The 23373-nt window shown below is 34.9% G+C and overlaps 2 protein-coding genes and 1 long non-coding RNA gene across 4 annotated transcripts in view; all 3 read left to right on the top strand.

Annotated features, from left to right (window-relative positions):
• LOC116022284 (probable LRR receptor-like serine/threonine-protein kinase At3g47570) overlaps window positions 1–13289 on the top strand; it is an 18160-nt gene extending 4871 nt beyond the window's left edge. Inside the window, exons 4-11 of one of the 2 annotated variants that reach the window (XM_031262921.1) lie at window positions 6999–8990; window positions 10436–10863; window positions 10964–11323; window positions 11624–11720; window positions 11821–12063; window positions 12195–12275; window positions 12359–12683; window positions 12835–13289. In XM_031262921.1, the coding sequence (XP_031118781.1) occupies window positions 6999–8990; window positions 10436–10788 (2345 nt within the window). In that variant the 3' untranslated portion in view covers window positions 10789–10863; window positions 10964–11323; window positions 11624–11720; ... (2 more) ...; window positions 12359–12683; window positions 12835–13289. Of the gene's footprint in view, window positions 1–6998; window positions 8991–10435; window positions 10864–10963; window positions 11324–11623; window positions 11721–11820; window positions 12276–12358; window positions 12684–12834 lie in introns of both variants that reach the window. The other variant, XM_031262920.1, reaches the window with a different exon arrangement.
• On the top strand, window positions 11111–13831 carry LOC116023534 (luminal-binding protein-like). The gene is made up of 5 exons (XM_031264534.1): window positions 11111–11275; window positions 11624–11720; window positions 12835–12989; window positions 13035–13130; window positions 13763–13831. Exons 1-5 carry the CDS (start codon window positions 11111–11113, stop codon window positions 13829–13831), a joined length of 582 nt encoding a protein of 193 aa, XP_031120394.1.
• A 1474-nt stretch (window positions 13832–15305) lies between these two features.
• On the top strand, window positions 15306–18738 carry LOC116022286. Its single transcript, XR_004099168.1, has 3 exons — window positions 15306–15386; window positions 16668–18180; window positions 18295–18738. It is a non-coding gene; the product is annotated as an uncharacterized LOC116022286 (long non-coding RNA).
• The last annotated feature ends 4635 nt before the right edge of the window (window positions 18739–23373 follow it).

The raw sequence follows: 23373 nt of genomic DNA, 5'->3' as shown, positions 1-23373 counted from the left end.
GGGGGGGGGGGGGGGGGGGGGGGGGGGGGGGGGGGGGGGGGGGGGGGGGTTGAATAGACTCACTAGGTTTTTTAAAGATTTTGCAAGTAGAAACTCTTAAGAAGAGTTAGAACTTGATCAAAGATAAATGCAGCGGAAATAAAAAGGTTGTCGGTTTTAGTATTACTTTGCACCATTTTTATAGTTGATAAAATATTAGGCTTGGTTCGTGAGTATGCAATGCAATAAATAAAGCAATAAGTAAAAAGAGAGAGAGAGAGGAGTTTTTATAGTGGTTCGGTTGTTAATGAAGCCCACTCCACTCTTCTTCACAACTTGTGAAAGATTGCACTATTATCTCCTTTGGTAGTACAATGTCTTCCCAAAATGTGCTCCTTTGATCACAAAACTAGGCATCCACGCTTGTGTAGGTTTTTCAACTTCTCCAAGTTTACTCCGCTTCTTTCTACTTCTCCTAAGTAGAGGTTGGTTGAAAGGTTGAACTTTTCTCCAACTTGGAAATCTTGGCTTGAACTTCTTGAATCAACACTTGAGTAGCACAAGATTTCTCTTAAAATCTGAATTATGAGTTTGAGCTTTTTCGAATATTTAGCACACTTTTGAACGCTTATAACAACCTATTGCATGTATGAACCAGCTACTCCAAATGAAATGAAGCATGGGTATTTATAGGCGTGAAATTTAATTCCGTTGGAGGGAAATCAAAATTTCAAAACCTATGTCCAGTGTGTAATATCCGCTGGGTAATAGTTGACCCATGTGAATGTTAGTACTTTCTAGCCATTTGATTACTTTAGTGTAGAGACAATTTGTCTTTTGTCTTACACAAAAGAACATGACATTTAATGCTCATTGGAATTGCTTCCTACAATCCGTTTGACACTGATCATTCACAACATCAAGGCTATGGATGTCCTTAGAGTCCTTATGCCTTGGGAGCTCGTGAGAATGATTGACTTTATCATTCTCTCACCATCTCCTCGAATAAATCAACTTGTTTATTCGGTCTTCCATAATCTTCACGAGACTGTCCCTTCTAGTATTCGGCCTTTGTCTACATAACTTCTTTCAGCTTGAGTCTTCGACCTTCAAGTCTTCGGTCTTGAGTTCTTCTAAGTCTTCGGCTCAGCAAGGTTTCGGGTTCTGTCATGAACTCGTTATGACGAGTTTTAACAAGTATTCGGCTTTATGACAAAAGATACTAAAGACAATGAAAATTTGGGGGGTCTCCTCTGGTCTTTGGTATCATCAAAATCAAGAGATCGGGGTTCCTAACACATCTAAAGTTCTTTATCAAGTTCTCCATGTAAGAATGCAGACTTTACACCAAGTTGCTCTAACTCCAAATCAAACAGGGCAATGAAAGCAAGTAATACACGTATAGAGGTATGACGAACAACTGGAGAAAAAATCTCATTAAAGTCAATACCTTCACGTTGATCGAAACCTCGAACAACCAATCGTGTTTTCCACCTTGCTTTTTCAACCCCAGGGATGCCTTCTTTGATCTTGTAAATCCATTTACAACTTAATGGGTGTTTGCCCTTTGGCAACTCTACAAGCTCCCAAGTCTCGTTCTTGTGAAGACTTTCAATCTCCTTTTGCATAGCCATCAACCACTTGGATGAGTTGGCACATGAAATAGCCTCAGAATAGCAAGATGGATCGCAATTAACCTCCTGTGCAACTGAAAGAGCATAAACAACCAAGTGAGTTTCATCATCAGCAACATACCTAGTAGGTTTTGTAATTGTCCTCCTAGGTCGATCTTGGGCAATAGAATACTCGCGTTGTGGCTAGACGTGAGTTGCGGTACTAGTAGATGCATCATCTACAGTATTACCACTAATAATAGTAATGCTGTCATTAGGCCTCAATTCGAACACCACCTTCTCTCCAGTACTCTGCTTATAACCAGTACTAGCTAGGTACAATAGAATCTTTTCCTGAAGAAAGTAATGCATTTTCATCAAAAGTGATTTCTCGACTCAAAATGATTTACTGAGAATCAGAAGACCATAGGTGATATCCTTTTGACTCAGAAGCATAACCAAGAAAAATGTATTTGATAGCTCTCGGATTTAAGTTACCCGTATTGGAATGAGCATATGCAGGACATCAAAAAACTCTTAAAATAGAGTAATCAACAGGATTACCTGATCAAACTTCCTCTAGAATTTTAAAATCAAGAGAAGAATGCGGAGATCTATTCACCAAATAACAAGAAGTAGAAACAACTTTGACCCAAAAATCACGCCGTTTCCATAACCCAGCATTAGAGAGCATACAACGAGCTCTCTCCAATAGAGTCTTGTTTATACGTTTTGCAACACCATTTTGCCTGGGTTTACCAGGCAAAAGTCTTGTGCTTGGCAATTCCATTGATTGCACAGAACTCATTGAAATCTGACTCACAGAACTCTAGTCCATTATCTGCCCTGAGCGTTTTCACCTTTTTCCCTGTCCGAGTTTCAACAAGTATTTTCCATTTTTTAAAAGTAGAAAATGCCTTATTTTTGTGTTTCAAGAAAAAATCCCGGACTTTACGAGAAAAATCATCAATAATAGACATAAAATATCTACAACATCCTAAGGACTGAACTTTAGTAGGTCCCCATAAATCGGTATGTATATATTCCAAAACATCTATGGTACGGTATATAACAATAGAGAAACTAACCCTCTTTTGTTTCCCAAAAACACAATGCTCACAAAATTGTAATTTTCCCGTTCCTGAATTTTCCAAGAGGCCTTACTTGCTCAGGATATGCATGCCTTTCTCACTCATATGCCCGGACGCATATGCCATAGTTGAGTGAGATCAACATCATCCACCGATGATGAGACTGCTATTGAACCTGTCACAGTACTGCCATGCAACACATACAAGCTTCCAGAACGAGAAGCTTTCATGAGAACAAGAGAGCCTTTTATCACCTTTACAACTCCACCTTCAGCTATGTACTTACATCCCAGAGATTCCAAGGTGCCCAAAGATATAATGTTCCCTTTTAAGTCAAGAATATACCGAACATCGGTAAAGGTCCTAACAATGTTATCATGAGTCCGGATCTAAACACTTCCAATTCCACTAACATTGCATTGGGTATTATTACCCATCAAGACAATTCCACTATCAACTGGTTCAAGAGAGATGAACCAGTCTCTATGAGGACAATAAAATTGAATTCATCCAGGTGAGACTTAATAAAATTACCTTCCGTCATATGGATTATACAATCGCTCCTTCAGGCACAGCTTGTTCGCTAGAGATTTGATCATATAAAGAAATTCCAACTTGAACCATAATTCTGACGTAGTCGTCTTACTTACCACCTCAAGTAGAACCTCTTTAGACAATCGCTCCTTCAGGTGTAGCTTGTTCGCCAAAGATTTGGTCATATAAAGAAATTCCAACTTGTACCATAATTTTGACGTAGTCGTCTTACTTACCACCTCACATAGAAGCTCGTTAGACAATCACAATTGAATGGTTGAACGTGCGTTGTGATCTAAATCTTCCTACTACTCCTTTGTCATTGCAGCCGACTTCTTCTTTTTTCCGGCTAGTGCTTTATTCAAACTGCTCTAGGTTAGAACAACTTCCATCTTAATTAATCTTCTAGATAGAAAAACTAATTTTCTCGTTGAACTTCTCGATATCGAACTTGGTAACAGTTGAAAATAAATTTCAATTAAACCGCTATGATACCACTTGTTAGGAATATAGTGGAATAATGTGGAAGCGAATAATAGAAAATTGAGTATTATAAAGAAGTTAATGTTAGAATATACAAAATCAATGCATGTATTATACATGTAAAACACAAAAAGTTAATCTAACCTTGATAGCGAAAGCATATGATCGAGATAGTTCCTCTAAATGTGAGTAGTATCCGCTTATGATCACAATGTAACTTGTTTTTTAAGTACTTTATGTGGTAATAAAACTTAATGAATAAACCTTATGTTTATTCTTGAATGTAATTAGTTATCAAAAACTAATTACTGCCACAATGGCTAAATTTGACATAATCATACTCATACCACTTAATTTGTACAACATTAGTGGAATATATTACAATTTCCCATTTGGTGCAAGTATTGGCAAAACCTCCTTTGAAGATAAAAAAAACATGAATCATAGTGGTATGTCCTCTAAATTAAAGCGCTAGTAATACCTTCTATGCATCACATACATTTTATTAATTCCTAACTCAAGTCCTTTATGAATAAACCCTAGGTTTATTCTTGGTCTGATCCAACCTTAGGGATGTTTCTCAAATAAATATGAGCATAACCACAACAGAAACCATCCAAATTACATAGAAGTGACAACATAAATGTACGTACAATATATATAGTCACATAATAAGTTTCATATACCCTGTATGATCCCTACAATTGTTATAAGCATGCCTCAAGTATGGATCCGAAACTATTAGCAAAATGCTAATATATTACATGACTACCAAAGTCCATATTCCAATGACTTAGCTAGATAACAAACCCATAAGTCAAAGGCCACAAACAGGACATTAAACCTATTTTTCTCTCTGATACGTACCTCTTTGTTAAGTAAAGCCCACAAACAGGACATTAAACCTATTTTTCTCTCAGATACGTACCTCTTTGTTAAGTCAAAGCATCGATTAGCACCACCCTGCGCGGGAGAGAAAACTTCAATGCTATACAATTCAACATGCATTTTAAAGGCTCTTGTATATATAGTTGTGCAAATTCTCTTGCTTTTCCAATGTGGGACAATGTTACTTTTAAGTCTTTCCCCCTTCATTCTCCAACTCAAATGCGTGTACTTTGAAAATCAATTTCTCATTCACCGGCCATTATCTCTTTTGAAAGTACAATATATCAATCTATTTATCTCACTACGAACAACCCGAATCCATTTTGACTCGATCCAAATCAAAAGTGAACTCCACTTGTATTTGTACCATAAAAAAGCACTTACAATGTCATTTTATGCTATTTTTAAGAATTAAGTAAACAATAGAGAATGGCCTATTGTTTTTACTAATAACAATAATGAGAAATGATAAAATATTATTATTTTACTAACTTGATTGGGTTGTCCTCATATAAATATTGTTCATTCACATTTTTATTAAATATAATTTTTGCAAGTTAAATAAGAATATTGAACTAAGTACATATACAAACATTAATATTTTTTGTATTGAATTGTACAGTTTTTCACTTGTTATAAATTTGTACTCCGTAATAAACAACATTTTTTTTTTGTTAATACGTATTACTTTTTTAATTAAAACTTACATAATAAAATCAATACAAGTTATGTAACTGCATAATCTTCTTAAAGTCTAATTCAAGTGTGACATGTAATACATGTTAACTAAAATGTAATATATTATTTTATGAATTTATAGAAAAGTGTTATATTTTTTTAGCTAAAAGTATTACATGTATTATCTCATAATATGAAACCGTTTCATATAAGACTTACTCATTAAAGTATATGAACTTGTGACTCTAGATTAGAAGTTAAAATAGTTCAAATTTGTTTTAAATTAAAAATAGAGTTAATTCCAGCAATGGTCCCTCGATTATGTTGATTTTTCAAAATTGGTCATTGTCTTTTAATTTGGACGAAAAAGACACTTGACTATTGAATTTGTTCCGGCATTAGTCCTTCCGTTTATCTACAGTTAACTAGGCGTTATATTAAGGGGTAAATGTGTCTTTTCAATTGACTACCTTCTTCTTCCTTTTTCTATATCCATTGTTTCTTCCTCCTTCCAAATCACTCTCGTATATTCCTCCCCACTGGCTTGAAAAATACAGACAACCCAAAATTTTAAGCATAGAGTTCTTTTTCTTATTGGCAAACAAGAAGTTCTCAGGCTTCAAGTCTTGATGCATAACTCCATTGGCGTGACCAGTCCCAGTCGCATCACCATTCCCAGCCACCACACCTCCACCTACTTCAACCCCCTCCTTTATCGACCTCTCCTCCACTGTTTCTACCACCTCCGGCGGTATTTCCCTCCCAACAGTGCCCCAGTAAACCACCTACGTGACATGACCATATCGGCCACATCTCGCACAGTACGTCGGAAGTTTCTCTGGCTCAATACTCTACCACAATCATCTCCATTCTCCTTTCTCACTCACAATCTGAATCCATACACCATCTAACACCGGTTTTGCAACATCAATCTCCAATCAGACCCTAGCCACGCTAGGTCTCGACCTAGATTCGTCGCTGAATCAAGGTCTACAAATCGACCGATTGGAGAACATATACGTGAAATTGATTGAGGATTAAGGCAGATGAGGGAGTTGAAACCATACCAAAGACAGAGGAGAGTCCTTTCGCGCGTTCCAATTTGGAGTCCACCGAAGAAAAAGCCGGCGATGGTGGCTGGGCGATGGCGAAAGCCTGACCGATCTGCGGCCTCTTTCCCGACGGACCAACGATCAGCACATTCGCTTTCTTCCCTTCCTTCCCGGCGGCGACAAGTGAAATTTCATCGACGGCGGCGGCGGAAATCATACCGTTCGACAACCTCTTAAACTGCATCGCCTAGTTCTCTGCGTACTACTGATCAAATACGAGGGAGAAGAAGCAGTCAAATGAAAAGACCCATTTACCCCTTAACATAACGCTTAGTTAACTGTAGACAAACGGAAGGACTAATGTCGGAACAAATTCAATAGTCAAGTGTCTTTTTCGTCCAAATTAAAAGACAAGTACCAATTTTGGAAAATCAACATAGTCGGAGGACCATTGCTGGAATTAACTCTAAAAAATATATTAAAGTTAATTAATTAAAATGTAATATGGTAATAATATCCATATATTACTTTTCAAATTTGCATGCAGAACTTATTTTCACATATTTTAATGTCATTGAAGAACTTAATAGGAAACACCTCATTTACACGTATATTGTGCACACACTTGTTGTATTGATGAGTTCATGAAAAAAATAAGGTTTTGGTTGGCTGACTGGCAGGTGTAATTCCAAAAGAGTTGGGAAAACTTCATATGTTGGAGGAAGTATCCGTACAATTCGCTAACTTAAGTGGGTCCATACCTAAGGAAGTCTTCAACATTTCTTCTTTAAAAATAATTTCATTTGCATACAATAACCTTGTGGGGGTAGTTCCTTCAAGCATGGGGCATGCTCTATTGAACTTAGAAGGACTCTATCTTGATGAAAATTATCTCAATGGAGTGATACCAGACTCTATCTCAAATTGTTCAAAACTTATTATTTTAGATCTTGGCGCAAACCATTTCAGCGGCACATTACCTGCATCTCTTGGTAATCTAAGGCTCTTAACAACTCTAAATTTAAGTTTAAACATGCTCATAAATGATGTTGCATCTCTAGAGTTAAGTATTATCAACTCTTTGGTAAATTGTAATTACTTGGAGTACGTATACTTAGATGAAAACCCTCTAGATGCTATCCTTCCGTCATCAATTGGGAATCTTTCTTCATACCTTCAAGTTCTGACTATGTTGAGATGTGGGTTAAAGGGAATCATACCAAATGAACTTGGAAACTTAAGCAGCTTGATTGCCTTGGATCTGGATAGCAATAATTTGGTCGGGTTTATTCCACCAATGCTAAGAGGGGTTAGTAAGCTCCAAGAATTGGATCTCAGTAATAACAAACTCAGTGGTTCCATTCCTAATAGCCTTTGTGATCTTCACTATCTGTATGATTTACAGTTGAGTAACAATCAGCTGTGCGGGAATTTGTTGAAATGCTTTGGTAATACCACTTCTCTAAGAAAAATGTATTTAGATTCAAACCGTTTGACTTCTAGAATACCTTTAAGTTTGTGGCATCTCAAAGACTTGTTAGAGCTTGATTTGAGTTCAAATTTTTTAGATGGATTTATAACCAATGGTATTGAAGGTTTGAAGACACTCTCACTTCTAAACATGTCCCACAATCAAATATCAGGAAATATCCCCGCCACTATTGGGCAATTGCAAAATTTGATTTCTCTTTCCCTTGAAGGGAATAAACTAGAAGGATCTATTCCAGAGCAAATAAGTCAAATTGTTTCTTTGGAATCCTTAGATTTATCACTAAACAAACTCTCTGGTTCAATTCCTGTATCTTTGGAAAGACTTTCATATCTTAAATACTTCAATGTATCATTCAATGAATTGAGTGGTGAAATTCCATCAGCCGGTTGTTTCAAAAACTTCTCGAGTGCATCATTCATGTTTAACAAGGAGTTATGTGGAAATCCTAGGTTTCACGTACCATTTTGTCATTCTACCCACCATTCGAGGCTTAAAATAAAACTCCTTATTACTCTTGCAGTCCTTGGAGCTTCATTGGTAATTACTTTTGTAATTATTGCATTTGTCCTTACAAAGCGAAAAAGGAAATTTAGAGTCCCAAGTATGATAGATATTGGCTTTCCATGGGATAAATTAAGGATTTCTTATAATGAGCTTTTAAGGGCTACTTCTTGCTTTAGCCAAAACAATCTCATTGGTTCAGGGAGTTTTAGCTCTGTGTATAAAGGGACTTTGGATGACGGGATGCTTATAGCAGTGAAGGTATTTAATCAATCAGAAGATGCACTTGACAGTTTTAATGTTGAGATTGAAGTGCTAAAGAATTTACGCCATCGAAATCTCACTAAGGTTATTACAGGATGTTTTGCTGAAGAGTTTAAGGCCTTGGTCCTTGAGTACATGCTAAATGAAAGCCTTGACCAATGGCTACATTCACAAAGAAACTTCTTGGATATGGTTCAGAGGTTGAATATAATGATTGATGTTGCATGTGGTTTGGACTATCTTCATAATGGTTACACAATGCCGGTGGTTCATTGTGATTTAAAGCCTGCAAATGTGCTATTAGATGAAGAAATGGTAGCCCATGTGTGTGATTTTAGTGTGACAAAGTTGTTAACTAAGGAGGAGAGCTTCAAGCATACCGAAACTCTTGCAACACTAGGCTATATGGCACCAGGTAAATGCGATTTTAATTCTTCATTCAATTTATTCCTAAAATATTTGCCAATATTTTAAAAGGAAAAAGGGTCAAATTGGCCCCCTAAGTTGAACGGATAGTGCAATTGAATCCTCTAAGTAAAAAAAGCTTCATACAACCCCCTTAAACCGGCTAAAATATTCAATTAAGTCCTATTCAACCTGTTTAGCATGTTGATCATTCTCGGATGGACATGTGTCTCGTTTTTTAATTTTTAATTTTTATAATTTTTATTACCTTTTGTTTTTATTTTATTTTAATTTTTTATTAGTATCCTTTCACGGCTCTCTTCCATATCTGAGCCCGATACTCGCCATCTTCGCCGTATTTCCGAACATCCGGCAAGAGTTGCATCGAATCGGAAAACCCCTATTCTTCCGACGGAGGAATCAGTGCCTCATCCATCATCAACTTCAATCCCTTGAGAACATACTCTTGGCCATGCGTCGAGTAAATGAAATCATTCCTCGATAAATTATGCCATACAAATCCATTCTTGTAGGTCCTGTAAATTTTGTAAAATTCAACAACAATATTTGATAAATAATTACACACATAAAAGGAGAATATGAAAATTAAAGTTCCTTTATACATACCAGAAGTTCAATCTTTCTTCATATTTTCCGCTTAAAATTCTAATCTTTTTGTTCCCTACTACCTCTAAGTCTAAGATAGAGACCTTCCGGCGAAGAGAGGGGGACCTCCATGAAATGAGGGTGTTCGAGCTGGTCATTCCAGGAGAGGTAGTAAACGACGACTACTTTCCGTTCGGATTTGGGATCCATATTGGGTGGTTTCTTCCAGACTCTAGTTCGCTCAGGGAAAGTATCCGCCGCATGCTTCCATCCCTTCGACGTGTAAAGCTCCATGGTCGTCCTCGCGGATCTCGACATTACGTTGCCGCGATGTTTAGCTCCAAAAACCAGTAAACATACACACATCAAAACATAGCCCATAAACTGAAAATAACATTATACTGCTCCGTATGTGACTAAGCCATGGCGTTTTCTAGTTCGATGCAACTCTTGCCGGATGTTCAGAAATCCGGCGAACTGGCGAAGATCGCGAGTATCCGCCCAGATCTGGAAGACAGCCGTGAAAGGATACTAATAAAAATTTAAAATAAAATAAAAACATAAGGTAATAAAAATTTAAAAAAAAAACTAAAAATTAAAAAATGAGACACGTGTCAGCCGGAGAATGATCAACCTGCTAAACAGGTTAATTTAGGACTCAATTGAACAATTTAGCCGGTTTAGGAGGTTTGAATGAAGTTTTTTTTACTTAGGGGACTCAATTGCACTATCCATTCGACTTAGGGGGTCAATTTGACACTTTTTCCTATTTTAAAATAATAATGGACTAGTCCTCCATTTTCCATTCCAAATCCTATGATGGATTGATGATAGTTTTCATAATCGCAGAGTATGGATCCACAGGAATGATATCAACACAATGTGACATTTATAGTTTTGGAATTGTGCTAATGGAAACATTTTCAGCAAGAAGGCCTTCAGATGAAACATTTGGCGAAGATATGAACTTGAAAAGTTGGATAAATGATTCTTTACCCCATCATGTACTTCAAGTTGTAGATCCCAACTTACTAAAGGCAGAAGATGAAGACTTCAATGCGAAATTGCAGTGTATATCCTCCATATTAGAATTGGCTTTGCATTGTGCAGTGGAATCTCCCCAAGAGCGATTAAATGCGGAAGATGTTGGAGTAAGAATGAATAAAATCAAACTTCAATTTCTAAGAAGTGTTGGGACCTGATAAAATTAGAAGGAAATAGCTGAAGCTTACCATGGAAAGAGAATCAAGGATGCAGTTGTCACCGTTATATTCCAGGTAAAATTGAGTAATGCCATGGCTGAGAATTTACTTTAATTGGTCTTACTGTAATGTGGTTACTGAGATTGTCATGCTCCCTCTCCTTTGAATTTGGCAGCATACTTCAATGATGCTCAGAGGTAATTAAGCTACTAAGGATGCAATTCTTGAAGAGATTGAATCTCTTTATGATGGTAATGACTTGTCAGAACCACTTACTCGGGCTCGTTTTGAGGAGTTGAACAACGATTTGTTTAGAAAGACTATGGGGCCTGTTAAGAAGGCTATGGAGGATGCTGGGTTACAGAAAAACCAGATTGATGAAATTGTCCTGGTTGGTGGAAGTACTAGGATTCCAAAAGTTCAACAACTTTTGAAGGATTACTTTGATGGTAAGGAACCAAACAAGGGTGTTAACCCTGATGAGGCTGTTGCTAAGTTGGAATCTTGAGTGGGGAAGGAGGTGATGAAATCAGAGGTAAGCCATTTCAGACTAAATATGACTTTATGTTAATTAGCCAAAAATCTGAACTTCTTTGCTAACATCTGTGTGTTTTGTTATCAAATATTCACATGGCTATAATGCACATGGGCCAAACCACACTAAAAGGCTAAATCCAATTAATTAATTAGTCTAACTCATGGTCTTGTAAATCCATATATTCTTTCTTATATTTTCCATTGGGACTCTTAACAGTACTCCACATCCTGCTATGTTGACTATCTAGTTCTTTTCTAGAGTAGCAGTTGATTGAACATGAATTTGTGCATTGTACAGGTCTTTGAAGGTGAAAGGAGTCTCACAAAGGACAACAGCTTGCTTGGAAAATTTGATCTAACTGCAATAGCTATTGTGCATTGTGCACTTCCCTCAGGTAAGGATATTATTTATTTATTTTCTTCCCAATATATATAATTAATGAGAGTTGCCTTTCCATTCTCTCTCTCAACTGAAATTGTAATGTGCTGGAACAGAGGAACACCTGAATTTGAAGTTACATTTGAGGTTGATGCTAACGGCATCCTGAACGTTAAAGCCGAAGACAAGGCCTCTGGGCGATCTGATCGAGAAGATTGCCATCACTAACGATAAAGGCCGTTTGAGCCAAGAAGAAATTAAGCAGATGGTGTTACAGTAATTTTATTAACATGTTAGCTTTGAATCAGCGGATGAGTTTTCTTCTCTTAGTGTTTGTTGGAGGAAAAATGATTGGAGTAGTAAGCTTAAACAATGATAGAATTGAAGTTTTGCATCTGCATTCCTTGTTTGTTGAACCTAATCAGCATATTTAATTTAATTATTACTGATTTTATGCAATAATTTGGCAATATAATGTATCTCTTGTCAGGGAGCTTATTTGCGTTTTCAAGCCGCTTCCAACCCTGAGAGGATCATTTTTTATGTAAAGAGGCTAGCTTATTAGAAGAAAGTAATGAATTTCTGTCTCAAGTTTCCTCCAATATGTGTTTATGTGTGTGTTTTGAAGCTAACTATAATGGGGATCTTAAATAGGTTTGAAGACAAAGAAGTTCAAAAGGACATGAAATTTGTTACTTACAAAATTGTTAACAAGGATGGAAAACCATATATACAAGTGAAGATCAAAGATGGTGAAACAAATAAAGGTTTTCAGCCCTGAGGAGATTAGTGCCATCATTCTTACTAAGATGAAGGAAAGCTTACCTTGGAAAGACAATCAAGGATGCAGTTGTCACCGTTCTAGGTAAAATTGAGTAATGCTATGGTTGAGAAACAAATTGATGTCAGTATCTTAACTATTGATAATGGCGTGTTTGAGGTTCTTTCCACCAATGGAGATACTCACCCTGAATTGGAGGTAACTTTTGAGACTTGTTTCTTCATATTTGGAGTTTGGACTGTTTGGTGGGGTGGAATTTGACTAATTGTGCTTCAGATAAGATAAATGATTCTTCCTGCATATCTTGGCCTCACACAAACAACATTTTATTTACCTTTTGTTGTTGCAGGTGAAGATTTTGATCAGAGAATCATGGAGTATTTCATTAAATTGATCAAGAAGAAGCGCCTTTTTGGGAAGGACATGAGCAAGGACAACAGGGCTCTTGGGAAACTCAGGAGGGGAAGTGAGCGAGGAAAGAGAGCTCTGAGCAGCCAGCATCAAGTTGGTACGTGTAGAGATTGAATCTCTTTTTGACTTCTCATTCAGAACCGCTTACTCTGGGCTCGTTTTGAGGAGTTGAACAATGATTTATTTAAAAAGAGTATGGGGCCTGTTAAGAAGCTAGGCTATGGAGGATCCTGGGTTAGATAAAAACCAGATTGATGAATTAAATTGCTTGGAAAATTTGATCTAACTGGCCAGGAACAATCATAAGCTAGCCCTGTGTATCAGATAAAAACAAGACTTTGGGGTTTGATTGTGAAAGTTATTTAATTAATAGTAATAAATATGCAAGAATAATTTATAATAGTAAATATGAAAATATTAAATTTTACTTTTTAAGTGATCCCACAAACAGCTTGAAAGTCCATCAAATTTTCTTGTGGAAAACTGATGAGATAAGGATGCAAATTGTCTTCAACAAATGCCCCGCAACTACAAAAATATATTATTCCTCCACCAACTACAAAAAAAAATATAAAAGTCAAAATTCATTTTGAGAATTGGGAAAAGGGTCAAATAGATGGCTAAATTTTACATTAAAAATTAATTAGGCACATAAACTTTAAAAAGTGCAATTAAACTCTCAAATATGTTATTTTTTTTATCAAACAAGTCCAACAACCGGTCACCAACACATGTTATAGGCGGTCATTTATAACCCGACGAAAAACTCGAGGAATCTCCGGCACCAATCACTTCTGCTCGCTTTCTCCATTCTTCTAATCACCTTTCTGACAAAAAATTCGACATTTTTCAATCATCTTCTCCAGGAGAAGGAGACCATATTCGGTCGCCTTCTCTTGGAGAAGGAGACCATCTCCAATTGCCTTTTCCTATAGAAAGCGACCTTTATTGATTGCCTTTGCCGGAGAAGACGACCATTTGGTCCGTGATTGATTTTTTCAATAAAATTTGTCGGTCAATGACAAAAAATAGCATTCATCGGTGTAATTTTACCTGTAGCTTGTTGATTACCGGTAAATTTGACTTATTTAATTAAAAAAAACATATTTCAGGGTTTGATTGCACTTTTTTCAAGTTTAAGGACTTGTTTGAATTCTTGTGTAAAATTTAGGGGTTTATTTGACCATTTTTCTTGACGATTTGATAATCTAAAATATTTAATATCAAAATTTAACATTAACAGTCACATATTTAAAAATAATTTCTAATATAAAATTTAATAATATCAAATTAAAAAAATAAATAACAACTAAAATACGAATAAAATATTAGCAATTTTTGTTTTCAAGAAGTATGAGTAGGGGAAGGGGTCATTTGACCCCTTGACATAGTAAAGTCAAATAGTCTTTAAATAAAGAGTTAATTCCATTTTTGGTCCTAGATTTATAGGTGGCTGTCCACTTTTAATCATTTTTTATTAAAATATCTCCTTTTGGTCATAGTATTATTGTGACATAACCATTTTTGGTCCTCCATCAACAAAATCGTTGAAATGCCGTTAAATACAAAGATATTTCGATCTTTTTAATACAAAGTACGTTGACTCGCTATATGTTTTATGTTTATCTTTTTGAAAAGATTCATAATTGAAGACCGAAATGTCTGTGTATTTAACGATATTTAAGCTATTTTGTTGATAGAGGACCAAAAATGGTCATGTCACAATAATAATTGAACCAAAAGAAGATGTTTTGAAGAAAAAAGGACTAAAAGTAGACTGACACCTATAAATCTAGAACAAAAAATGGAATTAACTTTTAAATAAAATCTAAAGTTTGTCCTTTTTGAGTCTAATAAAAATTTTAAACAATAAATTTTCATTGTAATAAATTTATAAAATACATCCACATCGCCTCTTCAGTTTTCCACAAGAAATTTGAAAGAATTTGGAGTGTTTTACGGGCGATATTTAAGTATTCCAAAATACATATTAAATACAAAATATTTTTGGACTAACGAGGATCACGAATAGAGGGAAAAAGTCTTAATTTGTGTTTTCAATTTACAAAAAATGCATATTAAATCCAAAATATTCTTTAACGTATTATGGTTTTAGTATCATGCATCTGTCTATTGAGTTTATTAAGATTCTAATCAGATTAAAATTACCAAATTTTGATAAATAATTAAGTTTTTAAGTACTCTAATTTTGGGAAAAAAAAAGTTTTAACTAAACGATAAGGTCACGCATTTTAATCTCTTTAACCTAAAATAAATTTATTTTGTAATTAAAATAAATCCCCACACGATCAATTTTATGCTGACTCCATTTTTGCTGTATTTTTAACTTGTCACGGTAAGTTATTTTAATTAATTTTCAATCTCTGATTTTTATTTTTATTTTTTTGACGAGGGAAACATATAACTACTATTCGAGTTGTGCATGGGTTCAACCAATAAGATGTTGGCAAAAATTAAATTGTCTTTCAGGTATGAGAATAATGTTCCACATACTCGGTTACTCATTTCGGGACATCTTTAATATATTTTTTTATGAGAGAAACATGCAAACACTAGATGATAATGTGCACTGAGTAAACTTTTCTCCCGTGTAATAACCAACAAACTTTGAATCCAAATGGTTTGCTTGACATGCCGCAGATCATCTTGAAAGAGAGGGTTCCTTCTCAAACAATTAGTCCTCTAATTTTAAAATTTGCGATATATAATAAAAAATATAAATTGAATGTAAAATATGTTAAGAAAAATTTATACAAGCGCGACGGAAGCATCGATCACTTTTTCTAGATTCTGAGTTTAAAATGAGAGTTTGAACAATCTTACCATTGAAGCATGTTTTGCCATAAGCAAAGCCTGAACCATCTAATTGTCCGGCCTCTAGTCCGTCCACTAGTCGGGCACACTAGATCTCCCAAAAAATTTCACGTGAAAAAACTTTTTTTTTTATATATATATATATATTGCCTCTCCCGTACAGTACGGGAGGGGCAATATATGTACCATTTTGAAAATTGAGGGGCAACAATTACATTACTAATAATTAAGGACTGACATTAATAATTGACATATTATGGAGGGACATAAATTACAATTTTCCCTATTTATTCTAAATAGGACACATGAATGTGATGTTGAAATTTTAACTTATTAGTCTTAAAAATTTGTTTGGCTTTAGCACACAACGAAAGTCTTTGAAGTTGTTATAATTTCAATTTCATTGATTAGACATAATTTTACTATTAAAAACTTGTTTGACTAACACACAACAAAAGTCTTTGAAGTTGTTATAATTTCAATTTCATTGACTAGACATAATTTTAAGTTTTTGAATTATGAATAAAGATATTGATTGGAATGCACAAAATTCAAGCAAGACTTATAGTGATTCAATCAATCATTATACGGTGGTCCATGCTCACAATGAAGATTCGTACAATATATATATATATATATATATATATATATATATATATATATACTTTATTTTACATTTATAAATTTTTACAAATTTTAATATTCTTTATAGAAATAGAAATTTTGACATAATTAAGGTCGTTAATAATATTGGACTGCATTTAAATTAAGTTATTTAAGTCTTTACATAAATTAATTAAATTAATTTGGGCTATGTTATTTGCCAAGTTAATTTAATTATTTGATAAAAATTTAGTCAAATTAAATATTATTATTTAAGATATTATAGTTTTATTATATTTAAATTTAATAATTATAATTAATTTCAAAATGTAGTGATATCATCTTGAATCTAGACATGATTATGGCAAGATTCATTATGGATAAACTTGAGGGGAGACAACCCTCATACAGTTACGCCAAAACTTACACTTAAAGGATCAAGGATTTTAATATGCTCGTTAGCTATCAACTTCCCACATTTCAACAATTCGATGAGAAAGGCAATCCAAGACAACACATCGCCCACTTCGTGAAAACATGCAATGATGCTGGGACATATGGAGATCTTCTCATTAAGTAGTTCGTCCGCTCTTTAAAGGGCACTGCCTTCCATTAGTACATCGACTTGGAGTCCGGTTGCATTGATTGCTGGCATGATATGGAGTGCGAGTTCTTGACCCGCTTCTACATCACAAGGAGGATTGTCAGCTTCTTAGAACTCACCACCACCCGCGAAAAGAAGGGTGAGCGTGAAATCGCATATATTGAAGGATGGGGAGAGTTGTGCTTGAATTGCAAGGAAAAGGTATCACAGAGCTCCGTGATTGAAATGTGCATCTAAGGTATGCACTTCGAGCTCTCCTACATCCTTCAAGGACTCAAGCCTAAGACCTTTGAAGAATTGAATTATCTAGTCGCGCCCACGATATGGAGTTAAGCGTAACAGCTAATGGTGGACAAAACATACCTATCTAAATCTTCTACAATGGGGCAAGAGTCGTGATGTTGAAAATGGGGGCAAATCATTTAAGAAATACAAAAGCATGGATGTTATGCATGTGAATACCCAATCAGCTAGGATATTCACTGAAACTGCTAGTGAGTGTAAGGATGTTTCTAGGTCATCGCGAGACAATAGAAGGCATTCTCTAAGGGAAAGTCAAAACAAGCAGTGTCCATTCTTGGATTTAGATGTCTTACCTATGTTTGATGAGTTCTTAAAGCATAATCTCATTGGCTTGCCCGAAATCAGGCGGCGACATGTGGCGTAAAAAGTCGATGATCCGAATTATTGCAAGTACCATAGATTTGTCAGACATCCAATTGAAAAGTGTTTTATCTTCAAGGATAAAGTAATGGAGTTAGCTCGGGAGCTGAGGGAATAATTGAACTTGTTGATACCACAACATGTGCCAATCAAGTTTCCATCCCATGCAACAAATCTACTTCACTAATTGAGAAGAACAAGGGGAAGGGAAATGAGAAACGACATAAGTCTTCATTCCTCTTAACATCAAGTCCTATGATGCAAAACCTAAACATGGTACTTGTCTTGATGTTAAGCATGCTAAACAAAGAGTTTGTGATATAACACAATCGCCTATGCAAGTTATGAGGTGGGTTAAGAGAAAGGTGTTGAAAGACCCTATAGATGAGAAGGCTTGCAACTATCATACGAAGACACAAATCCCAAATCATATTGGCGGATTACATGCCAAAGCAATTCTACACAACAACTAACCAAGGGATGAAGATGAAGATGAGATTCCTCATATCAACACATATGGTGGAGACGAATGTGCCTCGTCATATTATACCACTACATATGCTGAAGACCCATTAAATGGTGATAACTCTATTTCTAAACCATTTTCACTCCATATTTTAACCTCTTTTTTGTGTATAAAGTGCCAAGTCTTGAGTGAGAATTGAGACTCGTTTGTATGTTTTGTCTTCATAGGTGCAATTATTCACAACAAGTAGCAAATGAAGCATTTTGGATCAACTTTGGAAGCAAGGATCCCACTCAAGGAAAGATAGGAGAAGCGGAGCACGAATCGGAGCAAAGTTCATTTTAGGATGCACCTACACGGCCACCCACACGACTCGTGTCGGTGGTCGTGTCTCCCTGCTGCCTTTGTTCTATGCGCAACACCTACATGGCCCATGTAGGTGGCCGTGCAGCTCTACTGAACAATAGTATTTTATCGTTTTTGCTGCAATTTTTGGGAAGTTCGAACCCTCGATAATCTTAGCTCATTTTCCTTCATTTCCACAAACTTTGATAGCTTAGATTAGCTTAGTATTAGACTACCTACACACGTTTAAGTCTCTTTATTGCGGATTGGTGTGGATTTTAACCACTAATTTCATCACTTTTAATAGAGAAGTTCATTTACTCTTTCCTTACGCTTCTCCTTTATCTTTGTTGCAATTTTAATGATGTTTTCATTTGCTTTTGCTATGTTTATGCTTATAATGAGTGAGTAGTTAGCTATTGGGTTTGGATTAGGGTGATGTTGCCATTCTTGATGCTAGAAATGTGATTACTGCATAAAGGCGATGAACAACCCACCTAGGGTTTTTTTTGTTTGAGATGGTTCCTTGAATTCTCTTATTAATCATTGATACGTAGCAATTATTAGCTTGTTTTGGAGAAACTTTCATTTCAATGAGAATTGGATGAAAGATTCAAGCCTCATCATTCTCAAACCTATTTTCTTTCTATGAAAATATGGGTAAATTGGGGCTTAAAATGCTTGTGTGCTTTAAGAGTTAGGATTGATACACCATGAAAGTGGGGCAATCCTTGCTCTAATTCTTATTTAATTGCTTACAATTGTGGCTTAGACTAGAGTTCTTTTGTGCATTGCCATAGGCGCTTTGGTAGTTTGTTCTCCCCTAATTCCTAAGTTGTGAAAGCCTGTATACCTCATCTGAGGGGTTCTTCAAAATGTGGAAGCCTCTGGTAAAATATGTTTAGCTTGCTGCTAAGACATCAGCCACATGGTTCTGTTCACGAACATTCCAGGTGATCTCCCACACATCAAACTTGCATAGTTCTTGCTTGCATGCGAGGAGGATATTATGTGTCGTACTAATAGGTAGGCTCACGAAAAAATAGAAACACACTCAAGAGCGCAAAAACTATGTGCCTAATTGCACAAGTGGTTGGACACCATCCGGCTATTAAGGCGAGGAACACAATCAGCTTCGTCCATGGCTTCATCTAGGGGTTCTGCCAGATTGGCAATGGTTCTCCCAGCATTTAGAGGGTTCTCCTTGTAGACCTCCTCAAGCTCAACCTATAGTAGTATTTTTTTATGTAAAACTTTTACATGAAAATTGAGCCCAATCACTTGAAAGTATCGAATATAAACAAGAATGGAAGTTGTTAATTTGAGTATGATTAGAAATAGGCAAGGCAATTTGGGTATGATTATGGAAGGGTGACATAGAGATAAATTCGAATAAATTCATAACCTTAGCATATGTAAGGGCAAGTTATTTGGCAAGTTCTTCGAAAATCAGAAGTCAGTCAACAATTTTTCGGTAATTTTGGTTTTTAAACAAGTTTGCGATTTTGATTTTGGCATCTCTTCAACTCTTTAAGTCTCAAACGATAAAATTGCAAAACATCAATTAAGTACGGTAATACATAATTTGATAAGTTTTATTTATTTTTAACTATTTATTGAACAACATCAATAAGATTTTCATATATTTATAATTTTATATAACTTTTTTTTTTGTATCAATACTCTTTTATATTTATATTTTCTAGAAAATATCTATCTGGGTTGGGTTCGAGAAGCGTAAAAAAAAAAAAGAATAATAGACTATTTCAATTACTATTGCCTTTAAAAAATAAAATAAAATAATTCAATGTTGAAATTGTTGAAGTTTTAATTGCAATCAAGTATCTTACACTGTAAGAGATAGCTAATAGATTAGCTTTAATTGCAATTGAAAATGAGATTTTGAAAAAGGTTAATATCAAAAGTTTGGTGTATGATTTTGCATCTAAGCATGATCAAATAGTTTTTAAGTGAAATATTAGATGTATTATTTTTGAATATTTTATGTTTTTGGCATACTTTTTAAACAATTATATATATATATATATATATATATATATATATGTTCAAATGTGGTCGTGCCTTCCCGTGCGGTCGGTGCCGTTCACACCGCTCAATGTTAGAAAATGCACCACTCAATGTTAGAAAACGTACCACAATGAAAATACACAAAAACACCATAAAACACACCACACACCCAATATAATGCACCATATCTCCTCTGTCCTAATGGTGCATTTGCTAACACTGTGTGGTGTATATTTACATACCTAGTGGTGTGTTTTTTGATAATGCGTACCTAATGATGCACATTTGTGTGGTGTATTTTCTAACATTGAGTGGTTTATATTTGTATACATAGTGGTGCGGCCGCACTGACCGCAAGTTAAGGGGCGGACACACTTGATCATCACCACATATATATATATATATATATATATATATATATATATATATAGTGGAGGGGGTGGGGGCAGGGTCCCCTACCCCAAGGGGTGGCTCTACTCCTGCTAGCTACAGCTCAAATAAAGAAGGCCAATAACAAGAGAACAGTCTGACAAATTTGACTAGAGTTGTCCTTACATACTATCAAATAATGTGTATTCAGTGGACAAATAATGTACTTTTAGTACATTAAAAATATATATTATATTCATGAAAAGTATATTATTTGAATATGAAAGTATATTATTTTGAATAATGTTCATTGAATACACAAAAATATACTTATAATATATTAAAAATGTACTTTTTAAATACTATGAACTATAGTCCACACAATAATTTGCCCCTAACCTAGCAACGGTTATGGTTGGGGCATAAAAATTCAGTCTAGTGGACCAAGTTTTATCCGTCAAGTGAAAGAAATACTCCGTACTTGGAAAGAGGGCAATTAATTATAACTAGGGATGTCAATCGGGCCAGCCCTGTCGGTTTCGGGCTAGCCCTGTCGGGTTGTTGGGCTTATCGGGTTCGGGTTGTCGGTTAATTATTATTTTAATCTCGGATTCGGGTTAGCCTTAACCCTAACCTTCGGGTTGTCGGGCTTATCGAGCGGGTTAGACTATTTGAACTAAAATCGAAGATGAATACTAACATTCGATTAAACGGGTCAAGTCGTCAACCGGATTCGGTAGAACGGGTCAATCGGATGAGCATTTAGCACATTAAAATTTAACAAATGCAATTACAACGGTTCAATTTCGATTCGAATTTAATTCGGTTTTGTGTTCAGTTCGGTTTAAGACCCCTAAATTTTAACATTTCCTAGGCGACAAGACGGTTAAGGGGTGGCGCGACTTAACGGGACGTCGTAATAACTATGCATGAAACATCACATAACTCAAATCCAAAACCTAATATCTAAATATTAAAATACCAACATAACAAATTAACAATTTATAGGTGAGTTCATCTTTAGTATTTTGTTTTTATCACTAGGTACATTTTTAAATAAAATTTTAATAAATATATATTATATATAATTAATTAATTAATAAATATATATATATATATATATATATATATATATATATATATATATATATCCAAACTGGAAATTCATTCCAGTGAGTTCACTGGAAAGTGGATTTATATATATATATAATTTATAATATATATATAAAATTTATAATATGTATATATTTATTTATTTATTATATGTAATATATATTTATATTTATATATTTAATAAAATTTTATTTAAAATGTACGTAGTGATAAAAAAATACTAAAGATGAACTCACCTGGCCTATAAATATTAAGTATATTATGTTTCACATCACTCCTATAATAAATAATATTTTTTAATTTTTCGGGCTATCGGGCTAGCCCATTTAATTTCGGGCTAGCCCTATCGGGCCATCGGGCTAATCGGTTTCGGGCTCATCGGGCTAATTTTTTTATCGGGCTAACCCGTTCGGGCTATAGCCCTGTCGGTTTCGGGCTAGCCCATCGGGTTCGGGCCAGATTGACATCCCTAATTATAACAGTTGTCTTGGGCAGTGAATTGAAGTCTACATTCCATGAAATACGTAAGGAGATATTTAGCAAAATGGATAAATATTGTGATGTATTTGAGCAAATAATTGAAGTCAGTGTCCAGTGCACCTTCCAATATTTATGGGTCAACCGACTGTACATGTACCTAAAGAAAGCCGAATGGAATTGAAAGGAATCCAATGACACACAATTTCATTATTTTTTTAATTTTTTTTTTGAGTAACACATTTTCATTATTAGTATGCTTAGTTGTAGTTATTGCCAAAATGGTCTTATAGCCATGATGGGGAAGTATTTTTCTTCTTTTTTTTTTTTCTTTGAAAGGAGGGGAAGTATTTCTTTTTAGTTCCTTTTTTTCAAAACTTTCCTATTTTTCTTTTAGGAATCTTATTTGCATTAGGAAAGCTTTTCAACAATACCAATGAGTATAGTATTATAATGCTGTAATAAAATTTTCTTAAACAGATTCTAAGCTTCAATAATACTATTGAGAACACCAATTTTGATTGATTTTTGACAAATCTTACGATACACTTTTATTAAATGAGTAGTTATAGTACGCTTGCACTTTAACCCCAAAAGGGTTACCTTTTTTTTTTTTAGTATTACTCACTCTGTTACCTAATTTCCCCAAGCAAATGCAATTATACCACCATCCAATATTAGCACAACATTCTTTCCCATTGAATGTTTGGATAAAATAGCAGCTCTTTGCTCTTCATTCTCATTCAATAGTTAAAGACATGCAATTTTGACAATATTTTCTTGCAACTCTCTAATGCTAAAATCTTGAGAAATCATCACTCATTAAACTTTAAATTGAGGCATTTTTGGAGGATAGTGTTGTAACACATTTGGTTTAAAATGACATTTAGAGTGATCATTTTGTGATATAATTTTTAGTTGTGACAAATTTGAATCATGTTAAAGTAGACTTGATGAATTCTTCTAAGTGAAAT

This window comes from Ipomoea triloba, chromosome 6, assembly GCF_003576645.1.
Source record: "Ipomoea triloba cultivar NCNSP0323 chromosome 6, ASM357664v1".
Classification (NCBI taxonomy): domain Eukaryota; kingdom Viridiplantae; phylum Streptophyta; class Magnoliopsida; order Solanales; family Convolvulaceae; genus Ipomoea; species Ipomoea triloba.
The sequence above is the reverse complement of the archived record's forward strand: the minus strand, read 5'-3'. Positions and strand labels throughout refer to the sequence as shown.

Excerpts from the sequence above, each read along its gene's own strand:
- LOC116023534 (XM_031264534.1), top strand. The coding sequence starts at position 11,111 with ATGGGGCCTGTTAAGAAGGCTATGGAGGATGCTGGGTTACAGAAAAAC. Across the intron at positions 12,990-13,034 it reads CTCTGAGCAGCCAGCATCAA|AACCGCTTACTCTGGGCTCG; the intron begins GTTGGTACGTGT and ends CTTCTCATTCAG. Across the intron at positions 13,131-13,762 it reads TAGGCTATGGAGGATCCTGG|GAGAAGGAGACCATATTCGG; the intron begins GTTAGATAAAAA and ends CATCTTCTCCAG.